Source organism: Solanum stenotomum, chromosome 5 (genome assembly GCF_019186545.1).
Source record: "Solanum stenotomum isolate F172 chromosome 5, ASM1918654v1, whole genome shotgun sequence".
Taxonomy (NCBI): Eukaryota; Viridiplantae; Streptophyta; class Magnoliopsida; order Solanales; family Solanaceae; genus Solanum; species Solanum stenotomum.
In genome coordinates this window covers 31155781-31175810 of record NC_064286.1, presented here as the reverse complement: position 1 = coordinate 31175810, position 20030 = coordinate 31155781, and the positions used below count along the sequence as shown (strand labels likewise).

Here is a 20030-nt window from a genome sequence, read left to right as displayed (position 1 = left end):
GGGTCATAACTCTTAGAATCATAATTCCCTCAACGTACAATAAGTTTCAACTTAAATACTCGACCCAATCATGTCTCACAAAGAACAATAACTTCAACAACACTACCAACAACATCAACAACAACTATCAACTTCAACACTTCAACAACAAACCCCAATATTTTCTCAAATCATAGAGTAAACTTGGTGTGTGTGAGGGAAAGGATCAACCCACATGAAAAGAACTCACATACCTTGATAGGGATCACCCCCGACGAAAATCCACAATGATCTTGTAGATCTCCTCTTTCTTCTCTTTTTCTTCTTCTCCTTATTCTCTTCTTCAATCTCAAGAACCCTAACTCTTTCTCTTTCAAAATGGGACAAAAATGATCCAAATATCATCCTAATACAACAATATGAGCTCAAATAAATGATTTGTCAAAGGACCAAAATGCCCTTAAATTTCCGGACGGATTTCCTTTCCAACTGCCCAACATCTACATGGCATAACTCGCTCATACGAACTTGGAATCGAGTAAACTCAGTGGCGTTGGAAAGATCGTTCCAAGGGCTTCGCAACCATAACTGGAACTACTCCTAACTCATCCTTAGCTAGGAGTTACGACTACTCAAAGTTGGCCAAAAACTCATTTTTTTCTTTCCTTTTTTTTTTCCATACTTAAACCAAATTTCCAGATTTCAAGCTCCTTCAAAGCCACTTCAAATTGTCGGATGTTACACTAATGGTCATGTCGTTAATGGATATACGTTTCATGTAGAAGATTGTCATAACAAGTTAAGGACTCAAAATTGTGGTGTTGTTGTATTAGGTGAGAATGATGAAGATAGTGACAACCTTGATTACTATGGAGTTTCAGTAGATGTGATTGAGTTGTAATTTTTCATGGATAGAATAGTGATATTATTTTGATGTAATTGGTTTGATGTGTATGATGAAATAAAAGGACTTAAAAAGGATGAGTATGATTTTGTGAGTGTTAATCCAAGTAGATTGTTGAAAACAAATGAGCCATTTATTTTTGCAAATCAAGCATCTAAAGTCTTTTACGCTAATGATAATTCCAACAAAGGTTGGCAAGTAGTGAGAAAGACTCAACCTCGTGATTCCTTTGAGATTGTGGAACAAATGGATGATGATATTGTAGAGTTAGGAAATCCTTCCCAAAATAAAAGAAAAAGAACTAATAAGGTGTAGTATCTTTTATGAATTAGTATTTCATTATTCAACGTTATGCTGTCACAATTTCTTTTCTTACTACTTAATTAGACATTTTCAAGTTTAATTTTTAACGTTTTGTCTCTTTTTGCAGGTTCAAGATGAAATCATTGAAGACTGAAAATGAGGTTGATTCTAATATGAAAAGTACTATCAGATATACGTTTGTTGTGCCTAGTGCTATTGGAAAGGGTCGCGGATGACGGCTTAAATCTTTTTGTGAGAAGGGAAGTTTGCCATCTAAGAGTTTATTGCCTCAATCATGTGATCTAGTTAAGAAGTACATCAAAGAACTTGAAACAAGTAAGATATTTTTTATTTTTTCACTTTAAGGGATAGCAAAATCCTTAATTGTGTTGAGAAGAAATATATTTTCCAATAAATCCTCTTAAGTTTACTGGTGAAATCACCTCTTTAATTTATTTCTCTTATTGTCTTTAATTACTATAAGTTGTGTCCATTGTCGAATATTTGATCTATTTTTTTACCTCAACAAGGCTCTTCAGAAATTTTCTCATTCTTATTTATTTTAATCGTTGAGTGCTCTGTTTGATGTAGAATATAGGAATGAGATACTAATATGTATAATGCTATCATGCATACAATCTTATCTAGTCTTTTACCTTCAATTTTGCGCGAACTGATATATGTAAATGCCATGATAAAAAGTTAAATAGCAGGCCAAAAAGCAGCTCTATCTCAATGTACTTAAATATCTTGTCTTTAGGAGCCGTTCAGGTGTGTCTTTTTTTCAGCTTCTTGCTCTCCAAAATACTGTGCTAAACTATTGGTTGCATGATTTATTTTTTTCAGGTTCTACAGGGAATGGCCAAGGACTTAAAAACTCTACCATGTCCACTAGTTAACGAATATGAATGATGCATAAGAACTCCATGGCTCATGAGAAAGAGAATATGCAAATTAATACTGCATCTCCTATGACTAATCACGTTAAGAAATACACCCAAGAAGTTGAAACAAGTAATATTTTTTCAAATATATTATATTTTTTACAAATATACCGTGGTTTCAACTTTTTTGATAAACTTTTATATCATGTTAAGTGAGTCTAGGTGCTATAGGAAAGGGACTTGAGAAAAGAACTAGATCTTTGAGCTCCTCTTTGGGAAGTGATGAACCTGAGATAAAATCTTTCAACAAGAGTGTTGTTTTTGATAATCGGCATATGCAAACTCCTTCTAAATGCACAAAATTGAGTTGTAACATGTCTTCTAATCAAGAAATGCAAAAAATGAAAAAATTGGTTCTTGAGAAAGGGAATATGATAACCAATATTTCATTACCTCCATCCGTTGATTAAGTTATGAACTCTCAAACAACAGAAAAAGTTATGTTATTTTGAATTCATATGTTATTTAGTTTTAATTAGTTTGATTGCTATAGTTTTTTATCAAATTGTATTGTTGTAGGGTCATATAATCCTACAAAGGTAAGAAGAGTTCGAGGAGGAAACATGTGCAAACAAGTTGCTTCACTTGAAATTGGATAAAAAGTGAAAGTCACCTTTTACAATAATCGAACGGTTAGAACAAATAGCAATATTTTTTCAAGGCATTTGGGAAAAATTGTGCGTGACCGTATTATTTGCCCCTTGGGCGTATCATCGTGGGATGATATTAAGCAAGAAAAGTTGAATAACATGTGGGCAGCCGTTGAGGTATTAAATATACACCTGATGTACAACTTATGATGGCTCTCTTTTTTCTGAAAATAATAACTCAACTCATGTTTCAATTGTTGTAGCACAAATTTGAGAGTGTTGATATGAATGATCATTGTGATCATATGTTGGGATGGATGAATGATTTATGAAACAAATGGAGAGGACAGTTGCATACAAAACATGTGAAGGACAAGCCTATCCAACAGTCTCTTAAGAATGTCCCAAGAGGAGTAGACAAAAAAGAATGGGAATGGTTAGTAAAGGAACATTTTGCTTCTGAAAGTTTTCAGGTACGCCTATTGAGTTAATAGTCTGCTTTTCTACTCTTTTGTACAATTTGATTTCCCTCCTTAGCACCTAATAGACCTGAAAACAAACCTGAGTAAGAACATGTCTACTACGTAGTGTCTTTGTATCCTTGATGCACCAACTAGCTAATCCATGCCTAATTTATTTTTTTTGAATCTGGGCAAGCCACATTTATCTTGTGAGTTTAGGATGCAAAGGTAAGTAAACAATTCACTTTTTGTTCTAATGTATAGGAAAATTGTATGAAGAAGGTGCAAATTTCGCATGGTCTCTGAACTAAGACAACGTCATTATCTTATAAGAATTTGTTTAATCCACGTAATATTGTTAGTAGTTCTAGTAGAGACAACTTTACAATTGAAACGTGTGATACATCTAGAGCTGTCCAATTACCCTTCATTGCATCATCTCTGTTTCTGGCATGGTTAAATGTGCCAACAAAGACTTTCTCAAGACAGTTTTTATGTGCTTTTGAATTTCTAGTTAATACAAGTGAACCTCTTAAAATACAGGCTTTGAAAGAGACTGTGAAAATAATTGTTAATACAGGGTGTATTTTTGCAGCTTACTGAGTATTTTGGTTAGATATTTACCCCATAAGTTGTCAACAAAAAGATAAGAGTACAAATACTTGTCAAGAATCTTGTATTTTTTTAGAATCAGTAGTAGCAAACAATATGGCTGTGTTACAGAGCATTTCAGTTCTTGACTACATCTTGCAATGACTAGCTCATATTGCTGACTCAAATTTGAAAATAAATTGTTTTATGTATCCATTTGCATCAACCAATTATCATCCATTTATAAGCAACTTCCAAGAACCATTGGTTTTTCTTCTTTAAGTTCAGAATCCAAATATCTTATATAAGAAATGACCATCTCGAATATATTTATGTCTGTGATCCTAGTTTTTTTAAGTACTTGCACTAGAAGCTTACTGTGAACAAAGAAGGACTAGAAATGCAGCAGATCGAGCAAAGTTGAAGATGCTTCATCATAATGGTAGCAAGCCTATTCGAGAGATTATTTATCAAAATATATTATCATAAAATTAGTTTTCTAAATGGAAAATTTATGAGGTGTGTGTTATTTGACATGTTTGACTTTGATGTGAAGGGCGGGAAAAATGGAAATCCACCAGATTTGGCAACTAGTTTCTTTGAGACTCGTAAGAAAGATAACAAGCTTGTTGAACTTGAAGCAATTGAAAAACATGTGTGTTTTGAAAACTAAATATGTTAATTACTTAAAATTGTTGTGTGTTATAATTGAAAATGTTCCTTGATATATTTTGTAGGATCAACTCGAAGAAATGGTTCAAGCAGATCCATCTCTACCTACCATAGCGATTGTTGAAAAATGTTGTGAAACTCAAACTTGTATCCACGTATTTGGATTTAGGGGTGGAGTAAAGGCAAAAGACTTGAAAGGTGGAACTTCCTCAAAAGTTGAATTGTTATTTGCGCTACGTTCAACTCGAGAGGATATCAAATCCTTGAATGAAAAGAACAAATCCTTGAATTAGGAAAACAAATCCTTGACCAATCGCTTGTCTACCTTATAAGATGCGATTAAAGAAGTAATGAAAATGAAAGAACTCTTTGTGGCTCATTAATCACATGTACCAGCTACAACATCGTCCTTTTCAACTGAATGACCACTACCTTTTCAGCTAACCGAGTTAGTAACAAATTACCCAACTTTTTAATTTATTTTGTTGAATTGTAATACCATAATCAATGTGTGATTAAATATGAATATAAGAGTCTTTAGATGTGAAGATGAAATATTTCCAGTCACACAAGAAATATGGAATAATAAACTTGTTTTCTGTTGTGTTAATTGTGTAGTAGAATAGGATACAATATTGTAAATGAATCTTGGTCTTATCTGGTTTATGAAATATCTGGACACCTTTTGATTTGTTGTTAGGAACCTTTAAGTGCACGTGGATCTTACTTTGTGTGAGGACTCAGTGACCCTGCAGAATTAGTTGGAGTTAAATTTGAACTCATTTCTTTAAACAAAGTAGGTTAGAGGAGGAAATGAGGTGAGGTGAGGCTTTAGTTTTGAGAAGCTCTTCTCACATTCATCTGACCACTGAGAATTTACCTTCTTCTGAGTCAACTTGGTCAATGCGGAAGCTAAGGATGAAAATCTATCAACAAATCCCCTGTAATAACCAGCCAAACTGAAAAAATTTCTGATATATGTTGGAGAGGTGGGTTTGGGCCAGTGCTCAACTACCTTAACTTTTTGAGAATCCACTCGGATCCCTTCGCTAGACACCACATGACCAAGGAAAGGGACCGACTGCAACTAGAATTCACATTTGGTGAACTTAACAAATAACTAGTGATCTTTGAGAGTTTGTAGAACAACTCACAGATGAGTCGCATGCTCCACCTCACTCCGAGAATAAATGAGGATATCATCAATAAAGATGATAACGAACAAGTCCAAATATTGTTTGAACACCCTATTCATTAAGTCCATGAAAGTTGCAGGAGTATTTGTTAGTCCAAAAGACATAACTACAAAATCATAACGACCATGCTGAGTTTTGAAGGCTGTCTTCAGAATGTCACTATGTTTGACTTTGAGCTGATGATAGCCAGATCTGAGGTCTATCTTAGAAAAGCAACAAGAACCCTGAAGTTTGTTGAGAAAGTCATCAATCCTAGGGATAGGATATTTGTTCTTGATAGTGACTTTGTTCAACTACTGATAGTCAATGCACATTCTAAGAGAACCGTATTTCTTTTTCACGAAGAACACTGGAGCACCGCACGGAGATATACTAGGTCTGATGAGGCCCTTATCTAAAAGGTATTACAAGAGCTCTTTCAATTCCTTAAGCCTGGCTGGAGAGATTCTGAAGGAATAAATATAGGCTGGGTATATGGAAGGAGATCTATTCCAAAGCCGATTTCCCTTTCGGGAAGAACTGCATGAAAATATTCTGGGAACACTTTTGGAAACTCATTTACTACAGGGACTAACTAAAGTGTTGGGGTTTTGGAGTTTGAATACTCAACCCAAACAAGATGCTAGATATACCCTTTAGAGATCATCTTCTTGGCCTTATGGTAAGAGATAAATCGACCTATACACATTGAGCTACTACCCTTCCATTTTAAGACTGGTTTAATTGAAAACTGAGACCGAATGATCCTAGTTCTACAATCGACTAAGTCATAAAAGGAATGTTACCAATCCATGCCTAGAAGTATATTGAAATGTACCATTTCTAACTCTACAAGGTCTGCTGAGATGACTTTCTAGAAAACTGTCACAGGGCAATTTCTGTATAGCCGTCTAGCTATAACTGGCTCACCCTATCCAGAAAAGCTCCTGTAAAACATTCCCATGTCACAGAAGCATCACTCTCACCCCTGTTCTCTTTCTACTGAGTGAACCAAAGATGAACCACATCCTTAAGTTGGTAGGATTCCAGCTCCACCCTATCATTTCTAGTTACTTGCATCACCTCTAGGATCTTCTTGACCTAATCAATGAAGTAATGTGGGTCATCACCAACCTTCGATCCAAGTGTGATCTAGATGCTTAGTGACTGAACCTACATTATGAAATGATGTAGAGCAGAGTATGGGTCAGTACTTGGAATGTACTGAGCATGCATGAAATAGATATACTAAGTTGAACAAATATATATGAGCTGAACAAAGTGTAACTTAGCAATGACATAATCTTGGAAAAAATATAAATACTGAAACATAACTAAAAATCTAAGATGAATGCAATGACCAAGTACTAAACATAAAGATAACATCCTGAACTATTGAGGTACCGTGAAACCGTGGCACATTTGATGCTTAATAACTATGAACTAATACTTAAATTAAGTGAAATTTTGGATTATTTGATGGGTTTGTTAATTGTGTTGGAAAAATCTAGGTTGTGTAGAATTAGAAAAAGAAAGAAGAACCGATGTTGACCAAGTGAAGTTCACGGCCAACTTCACGGACCGTTAACTTTATTACGGTCCGTGGTTGAGCTCGTGAAAGTGAGGTAGTGTTGGGCCTTGAGAAGATGAAGACCAAGAATAACCAAGTGAAGACCACAGAGGGTTCTACGGGCCGTAGTCCTCACCACAGACCGTGGTACCTCCCCTGAGGCTGAACCAGTGTGAAAGCAAGAAAGAGTTGAAAGAAGGTTGAAACCCAAGTGATGACCACAGGCAACTTCACGGGCCGTGGTCCTCACTAAGGACCGTGGTAGCTCTCGTGGTGCATTTTTTAGTGACCAAGTTTGAAGACCCACTTTCGGGAAGTTCCTAGGAAAGACCACAGAGGTTCTCACGGACCGTGAAGCCCTTGACGGGTCGTGGTAGTGGCCATTAAAAGGCCCAATAACTCAGTCCTAATTCGATTAAGACTCATTTTAAACATTTTATTTTGAATTACTTTATGTCATTTTGGAAAGGATTATTCATTAGCTTACGTTTCATGACGAAGAACACAACATTACTCTTAGCTTTCAATTTTTGGATTTTTTATCATTGCTATCAGTTGGAAATTCAGATTTAGACTATCAGATTACAGAAATGATTGTTGATTTGCTAATTACTTTCGGAAGCCATTCTCAATATGTTTTCATCCCTAATTACTGATTGTTTACGTGAAAGCATGAGTAGCTAAATACCATGACTGGGTTGTGGGATCCATGACCAAGTTCTAGTTATGATTCTGTAAAACAAGTAAAGGGCAGTCTATGTTTACATTCTGTAGTTTTTAGCTTTTGATATCATTGTCATCTAGTGAGTGCACGCATTTGATGAGCCTGTATCTGGAATTTGTTCGAGAGAAAAATACCAGTTAGGAAAAATGTTGAACTAAATTATCCAATTGGAATTAAAGCTTGAGTTTGAGAGAAAAGATCTTTAACATCATATCATTTTAAGCGAGGGTCAATGTTAGTAATACTCTAGGGTCGAGAGAAAATGAGTGATAATTATCTAATTTGGTTGAGAAGTTTCAGATAAATTTAACTCGCAATGATTTTGTAAACATTGAATTGCCTGATGCTCAATTACGGAAGAACACTTGAACTAATGTTATGGTGAACACAATCCTAGTTTGTATTAATTAACTAAATCAACCTTACAACAAAATAGTTTGTTATTCATGAATCTAGATTTTAACTGCAAGTTTGGTATTTATAACATTTCAACCAAACCCAATTTACTTTCCGTTGCTATTTGTTTAGGAGATAATAACAATATTCGAATAAACACAATAGTGAAACCTTATCTGTAAAGAAATTCTCTGTGGGATCAACCTCAACTCTAGTTGAGTTTTGTAAAATGACATCGACTGTTTACACTTCTTATTTGAAGTGTAAGTTTGGATGTATCAAATTTTGGCACCAATGCCAGGGAATTTCAATTCAGAAGTGTTTTACTAGCTTTTATTTGATTTTAGTTATATTTCCTAATTTTATGTTTGTTTGGTGTCTGTGTCTTTTTCATGAGAGTCAGATTGTGCATGCCCAACACTAGAAGAAAAGGAGCCCCATTTCTTCCTTACGACCCTGAAGTTCAGAGAACTCTTCGAAATATGGTCAATGCACAAGAACTAGAGCCTCAGAGATGCAGACTGCGACTAGAAGTTGTGATTGATACTGCAAGGAATGTACATCAAATTGCAGGATTCAATCAACCTAGGGTAGGTGTTTAGCAAAATGCTGGAATCAATTAACCTAGGGTAGTAGATGAGAACAGAGTGGTGGAAGGAGTAGTCCATCCCAAGTGCCAACCAATATCCCCAAGGGGTAGAGCTCAGCATCTAGCTCATATGATGTATGAAGAAGAGGATGTTCACTTGGATGGAGCTAGAGCCACTGGAGCCATAGTGTTACCTGCACTACCCCCAAGTGTTAAATTTGTAATCACCAGCATCATGATCCAATTGCTGAGCATGAAAGGTATGTTTAGAGGTGCAGCTGGTGATTATGCAAATCATCACTTGATGAATTTTGTGGCAATCTGTAACTCACAAGAAATTTCTAGGGTCAACCAAATAACAATGAGGTTGAGGCAGTTTCCATTGTCCCTTACTTGAAAGGCGACTAACTGGTTGAATGGGATGCCAGATGACTCCATCCGAACATGGAATGAGTTGAATGAACCTTTCCTAGAACGATTCTTCCCAAAATCAAAAAGAGTTGTAGATGAAGAAAGAGATTAGTACACACAAGAAGCTACCAGGAGAGGCAATGCATGATACTTGACTGAGATTAGTAACAGGCCTTTTATAGGTCTGTAAATTGTGTTACTAAACCTATTGTTGATGCAGTTTGTGGAGGCTCATTTATGAGGAAGTCATTTGCAGAGAGCATGCAACTATTGGATGAGGTCTCAAAGAACAACAGAGCATTGTACACTAGAGATGCAGAGGTAGGAGAGCTTGGGTATAAATTTGAGCTTACAATTGAACAGAGGAAAATATAAGAAAAAAGGGACCAAGACATGGTATATATAAGGACTCAAATAAATCTGCTCACAAAGCACATTGTCGCCAAGTCTAAAAAGGTGAATGATGTGGGACAACAAAATAGGTATGAGGATCAAGGTCTTAACCTTGATGAGGAAGCTAACTACTTGGGGATTCAAGTGGGTTTTTGGAATTATAACTCTGGAAATCAGGGTTAAAATTCTGGAAACGAAGGTTCAAACTATGCTAGGGATGGTCAGTATGATAGACCATCTAATATAGATCAAGGAAAGTGGCAAAACAGAGATGGGTGTAGGAATGATCGAAGTGGTGTTTATGTGCCCCCAGGCAATAGAGACTGGGCAGGTGGTAGTTCCAGTGGATCTAAGCTGGAAGATATGATAGCTAAAGTACTCTAGAAGGTTGAATCAACTGATGCAGGGGTAAAAGAAATGAGAGGGGATTTGTCAATCATGAGTCAGTTGGTGGACTCTAACACCACCTCCATTAAACAAATTGAGCAGCAGTTGGGGAAACTCTCAGCCTTGCTGAATCAGAGGAAGAATGGATCACTACCAAGTGACACCCTTCATAATCCCAAAAAGGATGGGGACTGCATGGCTATCGCCACCAGGAGTGGTAAAGTTCTTACTGACCCTATTTCTACAGGTAGCAAACATGAACATGTCTTGGAGCAAGCTGGCAGAGAGGAGGATGAAGCGGAACAAGTAGATGATTTGGAGGATCCTCAGCTTAAAGCACAACCTGCAAGATGAAAAGAGAAAGAGGTCAAGGAAAACCTGCCTTTACAGCAGATTCCCAAACCATCTCCTCATTTCCCTCAAAGGCTAAAAAAGAAAGTTTAAGATAGGTAGTTTACAAAGTTCATCACCATGTTGAAGCAACTTTCAGTAAACATACCACTGGTGGAAGCCCTGGAATAGATGACAGGATATGCCAAGTTCATGAAGGACTTGGTTACAAAGAAGAAAGTTGTAAGTGTTTATTTTAATAATAATGTTCGCCATTGCTGCTAAATCTTTGGTTCAGAAAAAGGAAGACCCAGGTTCATTAACTATTCCATGCACCATCGGGTCAATCAACTTTGCGAAAGCATTTTATGGTCTAGGAGCCAGCATCAACTTGATGCCACTAGCCATCTACAAGAAACTCGGATTGGGAGTTCCAAGGCCCACAACAATGAGGTTGATGATGGTTGATAGGTCAGTTAAGTGGTCTGTGGGAGTCCTATGTGATGTTCTTGTGAAGGTGGACACCTTCAGTTTTTCGGCTGACTTCGTGATCTTGGATTGCGAGGTGGACTTTGAGGTCTCTATCATTTTGGGAAGACCGTTTTTGTCAACAGGGAGAGCCTTGGTAGATGTTTAGAGAGGTGAGCTGAAGTTCAGATTTAATAGGGATGAGGTAAAGTTCAATATTTACAGGTCAATGAAGTAACCCAATGAAATGAATGTGGTATCCGCAATAGAGGTGGTTGCTGATGAAGACATGATGGTACCCATAGAAGAGAGGATGGTTGTTGAAACCTTAGCAGCAGTGCTGATGAACTTTGATGCTGATTTCCGGTCTGACTATGTATAGACCATGAATTCTTTGTAGGGTATGGGAGCACAATCATATGCTCCAAAGAAATTGAACCTGGACTTGAAAATCAGACCAAGCTCTCCAGTAAAACCATCTATCGAGGAGCCACCGGTGCTGGAACTAAAATAGCTACCCAGTCACATCAGCTATGTATTTTTGGGTTCTAATAACACTTTACCTATGATCTTGGCTGCAGATTTAAATAAAGGGTAGGTAAAGGAGGTGATCATGATGTTGAGAAGGTACAAAATGTCCATTAGGTGGACATTTGCTGATATAATTGGAATACCTTCGGGTATATGCACCCAAAAGATTCAGCTTGAGGAGGATTGCAGCCCAACAATGAACACCAGCGGAGAGTAAACCCACCTATCCAAGAGGTTGTTAAGAAAGAGATAATCAAGTGGTTAGAAGTTAGGGTGGTTTATCCTATTTCTGACAGTCACCGAGTTAGTCCAGTGCAATGTATGCCTAAAAAGGGTGGTATGACTGTGGTGGCAAATGCCAATAATGAATTAGTCCCACAAAGACCAGTCCCCCAATGGGGAGTGTGTATGGACTACAGGACGCTCAACAAGTGGACTTTGAGGGATCATTTCCCCATGCGTTTCATGGACCAGATGTTTGATATGTTGGCAGGTAAAGGGTGGTATTACTTCTTAGATGGATACTCTAGCTACAACCAGATATCAATTGCTCCTGAAGATAAGAAAAAGACCACATTCACATGTCCTTATGGCACCTTTGCGTTTAAACGCATGCCATTTGGACTGTGTAACGCACCAACAACATTCCAATGGTGTATGATGTCCATTTTCTCTGACATGGTGGAAGACACTTTAGAGGTATTTATGGACGATTTCTCTTTTATAGGTTATACTTTTGTTGATTGTTTGCTAAATTTTAGAAGGGCTTTATAGAGATGTGAGGAGGCTAACCTGGTGCTGAATTGGGAGAAATGCCATTTCATGTTACATAAGGGCATAGTTCTTGGACACAAGGTATCACAGAAAGGGTTCGAGGTCGACAAGGACAAGATTGAAGTGCTTGAAAGGTTACCTCCGTCGATCTGTGGAAGGGTGTTCGAAGCTTCCTAGGACATGCCGGATATTATATTCGTTCATCAAGGACTTCTCCAAAATTGCACACCCTATGTGCAAACTTTTGGAAAAGGAGGTGAAATTTGTCTTTGATGAGGTATGTCTCAAAGCTTTTGAGTGCCTAAAAGAAAAGCTGATTTCAGCACCAGTGATTATTGGCCCAGACTGGGTCGAGCAATTTGAGGTGATGTGTGATGCTAGCGAGACTGCGTTAGGAGTTTTGTTGGGACAAAAGCACAACAAGATGTTCCATCTAATTTTCTATGCTCGTAAGTCGTTAAATAGTGCACAACGAAACAACACAGTCACTGAGCAGGAACTATTAGTTGTAGTGTATCCGTTTGAAAAGTTCAGAGCTTACCTGCTTAGCACTAAGGTGATATTTCATACAGAGCATGCTGCCTTGAGATATCTTATGGCAAAGAAAGAAATGTTGAAAACCTGGTCAATGCACTAAGAGTCTGATTGTGCTATCTATTATTAACCACATAAACCACGTGAGCTAAACGTGGAGTCCTATGTATACACCCCATTGAGAGGACCCAGTATGCCTTGATAGGGGTATAAAGGTATAAATATGGAGTGACCACTAATACTGATGCCTAACAGAGGAAACTTACAATCCAATCCGAACACGTAGTTCGAGGACTGTGAGGGTACATTAAATCCTAGTCCAAATCGTTGCTAAGTCTACTCCCAACTTAATACATATGAAGCTAATATGCACTAATTATTGATAACTCAAAATATTTGCATGCTAACTGAGAATGCAACTTTATATACTAGGAATATGACATTCGAAAACTGGAGCATTATTTTCGATTCAACTGACCCAGCATGTATAATTCATGAACTAATTGAATTTACACAACTAGGTGTAACACATCGGAACCTAGTAGTCTAAGCAAGGGACAAAGAGAGAGGTCTTAAACCATTGAATTGAGCCTTAGAACCCTCCACGAAGGCCCACACGGACCGTGAAAGAAACCACAACCCGTGGTGGTGTCCATTGCTAGGATCTATAGTAGAGGCAAGATTGAAGATTGGTGAGTCCTCATAGAATTCGAGGATTTGGCCAGTATTTCCTTATGTTCTTTTCATTTTAAGGTTTGAACATTGTTGTATGGACTGTGTCCCAAAATTTTATTGTATTAGATAGTTTTTGAAACAAGTGTATTAGACTTCCGCTTTATTTTATAAAACATTGATATTGTTGAAAATGTTTGAAATTTTACCGATTTTCAATTATCTTGACTATGAAATCTAAATTGCTTATATGAGGCCTCTTGGGGTCTTGTATGTCATGTTATGTTTAGGGTGTACCCTTGTGCCGTGACAAACTTGGTATCAGAGTAGAAGGTTTAGAAAAGTTGTAGGATGTATCAAAACCACATATAGTAGAGTCTTGTAATGAGTGTGAAGCACGCTACATTTATGAATGAGAGACTACAAAATGTTTAGGAAACTTCATTCTTTATTACTCTAAGTCGTGCGATAGAGTTTAAATCTATAAGGTGTTTCTCCTAATCCTTACCCTATAGTCTATAGGATATGACTACTCAAAGAGATTTTTGCAAGAAAGAATAAGGTAGAAGAGATTGGTCAAGGATCACCTCCTCAAGCTCCTCAAGCTCCGATTGACCCTTTGGCCGAGCAAGTAACTAATGCAGAATTTAGGACTGCTTTTCAACTATTGTCTCAAGCCGTGACAGCCTAAGCCAATAGGGAGGTTGTGGTCTCCGTGAACCGAAATGTGGGTATGGTGCATCTAGAGTGAGGGAATTCACTATGATGAATCCTCCGGAATTCTATGGTTCTAAGATTGAGGAAGATCCTCAATAGTTGTTTACAAGGTGTTGACTATTATAGGAGTGACTCTGGAATAAAAGGCGAAATTGGCCGCTTATCAACTTAAAGATGTTTGTCAATTTGGCTTAACAAATGGAAGGAAACATGACCGGTGTATGTGAGTCCTATAGAATGGGAAAGTTTTAAGTCCACTTTTCTTTATAGGTTCTTTCCTCTTTAGATGAGAGAGGCAAAATTTCTTGAGTTTATTAATCTTTGACAAGGAAACGTAAGTCTGATAGGATATGCTTTGAGGTTTACTCAATTGTCGAAATATGCTACTTCTATAGTTGCCGACTCTGGGGCAAGGATGAGCAAGTTTGTTTTGGGTGTGTCCAAATTGGTAGTGAAATCATGTCGTACGACAATGCTTGTCCATGACATGGATATTGCTCGTCTCATGAATTATTCCCAACAAATTGTAGAGGAGAAACTTAAGGAAAGATCTAGGGAGACAAAGAAGTCTAGAACCGGTGATGGTAATTTCTCTCATGCTAGGTGCAATGGACATTATCGTCCTAGGTATGGACAAAGGTTTTCTGGGAAAGGTTCCTCTAATGCACCTAAGTTTAACTAAGAGAGGGTGTCTAACCCTAAACCTCTAGAGGTGGTAATGGGTCTTCATTGCCAAATTGTGTTGAGTGTGGAAGAAATCATGAAGGTAAATGTCTAGTGGGTTCCAACGCCTGTTTTGGTTGTGATAAGATGGACCACAGGATAAGGAATTGCCCTTCAATTGCTAAGAATGAGGGAGATAGTTATCGTAGGGCTCAACCCTATCCTTTATCCAGTCCAAGTTGTTCAGGTAGTAGTGCACTCAGTCAAAATAAGTTCTATACACTTCAGAATCGTGGTGAACAACATGGTTCTCCTGATGTGGTTACTGGTATGTTGAAAGTCTTTCAACTTGATGTTTATGCTTTACTTGATCTTGATGCTACCTTGTATTTTATGACACCATATGTGGCTATGTGATTTGATGGGCTTCCTGATGTGTTGTTCGATCCTTTTTCTATCTCTATTCCTGTTGGTGATTCTACTTTGGCTAAGAGGGTCTATAGAAAGTGTCTAGTTTCCTTATCCCATAGAGTTACTCTTGTTGATTTGGTAGAGCTTGATATGCTAGATTTTGGAGTTACCCTTGGTATGAATTGGTTGCACTCTTGTTATGCTTCTATTGATTGTAAAAACCATGTGGTCAGATTTCAGTTTCCGAATGAGCCTATCCTAGATTGGAAAGGGGGAAATTCTATGCCCAAAGGTCAGTTTATCTCTTGTCTTAAGGCTAGCTATGTGATTTCTAAGGGTTGCATGTACCATCTAGTTAGGGTAAGGGATATGGATTGTGTCGGTCCCCATTGTTAGTTAGTAGCCGAAAGTATTCCCAGATGATTTACCTGGTATTTCTCCGAAAAGAGAAATAGACTTCGGTATTGACCTTCTTCCAGATACGCAACCTATTTCTATTCCTGCTTTTAGAATGTCTTCGATAGAACTTAACAATTTAAAAGAGCAATTAAAATATTTATTGGATAAGGTGTCATCCGAACAAGTATTTCTCCATGGGGTGCTCCAGTTTTGTTTGGTAAGAAGAAAGATGGTTCACTTCGAATGTGTATTGACTATCGACAATTGAATAACCTGACCATTAAGATTAAGTATCCTCCTCCAAGAATAGATGATTTGTTTAACCAACTTCATGGAGTGAGTTAACTTTTCTAAGATTGACCTTAGGTCGGGTTTTCACCATTTGAGGGTGAAATATGATGATATTATGTAATACCCCAGAAACTGATAGACCAAACTCTATCCACAAGCTAGGGTTCTATGGTGTGTCGTATGTTAAATAGTGTTGTAGATGAGACTTTATGTGTTGTGAATGAGGAGTTTAATGGTAGGGATTCAAGGTGTGCATTAGACCTAGTAGCCTAGATGACCTATAGGTGTTTTGTGGTGCACGGGTAGGGCAGCCACCAAGGCAAAAGGGAAAGCATATGTAGCGATCCTTTCAAAATGATACCACTACTTAAACAAGAAATCTAATTAAATACTTGCGACATTTAAAACCAATTAATGAGGGCATACAATTTTATCTAGTAAAGAGATTAGATTCATAACGAACTCCAAAAAAAATAAAAAAATAATTACATTTAAGCAATTAACCGACCAGATCTTCATGCATATGTTAACCTCACACTCGAGGGTGAAATAACAAGAATATTACAATCTTTCGAGTACCGAAATCAGCTGGCTCATGCTTCACACAACTTTCAAGACATATAGCAAATAAGTATATTACAAGACTTGGGTTTACACACCCCAAAAAGATAAAAAAAAACGTATAACCATACTTATATTACAACTCGTGGTGACATGACCAAATCAGCCCTCAAAATATCCTGTAAATATACAGCACAAAGATCATGTACAAGTCCCAAGGTTATACAAAATATATATGCCTATATGCAAATGTGATCTTCCTTAAGGCTTACAAAATCTCCATCATCAATGACTAGCTTCAAGCATCATAGTGAACAGCTCCTACGATAGAAACAAGTATCGCTAAGCATATAGTTTAGTGGTGTACAAACTATAGGTTTGGAGCACTTAAATTCACCAAGTTATCATTCTCAAGTAAACGGCAGCACGATCGAAACAAAATCAGTAAATCAAGTAAACAATATACAAGGAGTATCAAGTTCAATATATAAAGGTCCAAATCTCAAGAATGATCATAGCACAACTTTTCAAAAGATTCAATAACAAGGCACACCCAATATATACATTATGTCGTCACACCAAGCACGAGTAGGTATCAAGAAGGGCCAAAACCCAATAATCAAGAGAACCAAGAACCATATTAAAAAATGGCTTCCTAGTTCGTACTTAAAATGGACAACTTCCATTCTTAAGACGAACTAAAAATCCAGAGTCAAGATGGCAAATGATTCGAACCAAGAGGCATGCTAAGAGTGACAAAGTCACACCCACAAGAAGGACAAGGTCCCAACAAGAGTGCTAAGTTATCAAACAATCCGTACAAGTGGGCGAGTTACATAAGTGTCTTTAATGTATTAAAGAATATCAATACGACAATACAAAGTGACAAGAGCTAACCAAGATACCAAGATAACTTTCAGATATACCAGTAGGTAAAAATAGTACAAGTATAAGTTTATACACAAACCTCAGATCTTTAGCACAAAAACAGTCCAAGAAAACTCCACGAGTCAAACCGTAGACCTAGAAGCGTATCAAAGTCTTCAACTTGTACACGAGGATATACAACCTTAAAAAAATGAATTCAATAACTTATTTACTTTTTAAGCAGCTCAATAATGATGACGTAAAATAGGGTTATCATCACAAGTAAGCCTACCATGTACAAATAGGACTATGCTCCCAAACAGTAAATTCTGGCCATCCTAGTGCACCATGTCGTAACTAAGATTTGAAATAGCAAACGGCAAAACTGGACTGTATACTCTTCATGAAAGATTTAGGTACCTCTTCTAAGGTTGCAAACAACTAAGAATCACTGCAAAATGTATTTTGTATTAAAATATATATTCAAAACACTAACAGTTGTCAATACAGGATTTCAAACTTCAGAATCTGGACAAAACTTGTCCTATGATGCGTCTCATATTTTGAATCCATAACCACTAAATTAGAGTTTATCATAACCATAAGTGTTGTACGTATACGAATTATATTTCCAAATCATATTTATTCACAGTAAAAAAAGTTCTATAGAACGAGATATGCTTAATCTACTAAATGCTACCCAGCTAAAAACCAGGTTTTACGACTTACCAAAGAGAATAGTGTAACTTGATTTCCAGCCAAAAGGACCAAGATTTTCTCTTGTTATCTTGAAGAACAACAGGTTAAATAATGTTCTAAGGGACCTATACTTGAGGTGAGACAAATTTCCTAAGAGGAGGTGTCAAAATATAGTAACACAAGAGGTGCTTATCACATACACAGTTGTCCATAAAAGTTGGCTGCCCAAATACTTGTGTGCTGCTCAAATGCATACATATACACCTCTATATATATATATCCTTCACCTCCTTTTAAAGATATACATATTTCTAATTAAAACATTACGCAAATACCCCCATACAATACATTAAATTACGATGACAATTATTTTAAGCAAGGTTGCAAATATAACATTATTTCAAGTTCCCAAAATGAGAATTAAACATATTGTATTAATTAAGCAGTGGTATATCAGCATGCGACTCTTGTTAGCATTTTTGGGGTGTTACAACTCTCTCCTCCTTAAAGAAATTTCGTCTCGAAATTTACCTTACACTAGTCCCGGAACAAGTGCGGATACTGGGTTCTCATGTCTTCTTCTCTTTCCCACATAGCTTCTTTTCCATAATGGTTCCTCCAATGTACCTTTGCTAAGGGAATTCTCTTGTTTCTAAGTTGCTTTACTTCTCGAGCTTGAATTAGAATAGGTTCTTCATTAAACGTTAATTCAGGATTATCCTCAATAGATTCGACAAGAAGAACATGAGATGGATCAGAACGATATCTTCTAAGCATAGAAACATGGAAGACATTGTGGATCTTGTCTAACTCAGGTGGCAAAGCTAATTTATATGCAACTGGTCCAACCCTTTCAAGTATCTCATAAGGTCCAATAAATCGGGGACAAAGCTATCCTTTCTGGCCAAATCTCATAATTTTTTTCCATGGAGACACCTTTAAGAATACTTTATCTCCAACTTGATATTCAATGTCACGCCTTTTAAGATCAGCGTACAACTTTTGTCTAACCGAAGAAATCTTTAGACCATCTTTGATAATTTTTACCTTGTCCTCTGTTTGTTGCACAATTTCAGGACCAACAAGTTTTCTTTCACCAACTTCACTCCAACAAAGAGGGGTCCGGCATTTTCTTCCGTATGAGGCTTCATAGGGAGGCATTCCAATACTCGATTGGTAACTGTTATTGTAAGCAAATTCAATCAAAGCTAAGTGTTTGTCCCAACTACCCTCAAACTCCATAATGCAAGCTCGAAGCATATCCTCCAAAATTGGTATCACTCTTTCCGACTAGCCGTCTGTTTGAGGATGGAACGAAGTGCTAAATTTCTACTTAGTACCTAAAATTTCCTGCAAGCTGCCCCAAAATCTAGATGTAAACCTTGGGTCTCGATCAGATACAATAGATACATATATCCCATGTAGTCTTACAATCTCATTAATGTACAATTCGGCTAAACGCTCAAGTGAGTAATCCATCCTGATTGCTAAGAAGTGAGCACTCTTTGTTAGCCTGTCCACAATCACCCATATTGCATCATGGTTCCTTTGAGTGCGAGGAAGTCCTGAAATAAAGTCCATTGTTATTCTCTCTCATTTCCATTCCGGCATTGACAAGGGCTGTAGTAAACCAACTGGGACTTGATGTTTTGCCTTTACTTGTTGACAAACCAAACATTTAGAGATGAACTCCGCAATGTCTCTCTTCATACCATTCCACCAGTAATTTTCTTTGATGGTCCGGTGCATCTTTGTACCTCCAGGATGCATTGCATATGATGCAGTATGTTTTTCATTCAATATTTCTCTCCTCAATTTGTCATCATTAGGGACACATAACTTGTTTTGATAAAATAAGCCACCATCTTCCGTAAATGTAAAATCAAGTTTTTTCCACTTTGAACTTCTCTGGTCAATTTTACAAGTTTCTCATCTAACTTTTGTGCTTCTTTCTCTTGTTCTAGTAATATTGGCTTTACTTGCAAATTAGCAATAACTGAACCATTTGAATCAAGTGTAAATCA

General features: G+C 37.1%; 1 protein-coding gene across 1 annotated transcript; it reads right to left on the bottom strand.

Annotated features, from left to right (window-relative positions):
• Positions 1-18543: 18543 nt before the first annotated feature.
• On the bottom strand, positions 18544-19587 carry LOC125863859 (uncharacterized). The gene is made up of 3 exons (XM_049543837.1): positions 19388-19587; positions 18955-19186; positions 18544-18867 (listed from the first exon to the last, which is right to left on the bottom strand). Exons 1-3 carry the CDS (start codon positions 19585-19587, stop codon positions 18544-18546), a joined length of 756 nt encoding a protein of 251 aa, XP_049399794.1.
• Positions 19588-20030: the final 443 nt, after the last annotated feature.

What these genes read in the sequence shown, in the direction of transcription:
- LOC125863859 (XM_049543837.1), bottom strand. Translation starts at nt 19,587, where the DNA reads ATGGACTTTATTTCAGGACTTCCTCGCACTCAAAGGAACCATGATGCA. An exon ending in GTATCTGATCGAGACCCAAG is followed by an intron (nt 19,187 to 19,387) that starts GTTTACATCTAG and finishes TTACAATAACAG; the next exon opens with TTACCAATCGAGTATTGGAA. An exon ending in AATATCAAGTTGGAGATAAA is followed by an intron (nt 18,868 to 18,954) that starts GTATTCTTAAAG and finishes GGACCTTATGAG; the next exon opens with ATACTTGAAAGGGTTGGACC.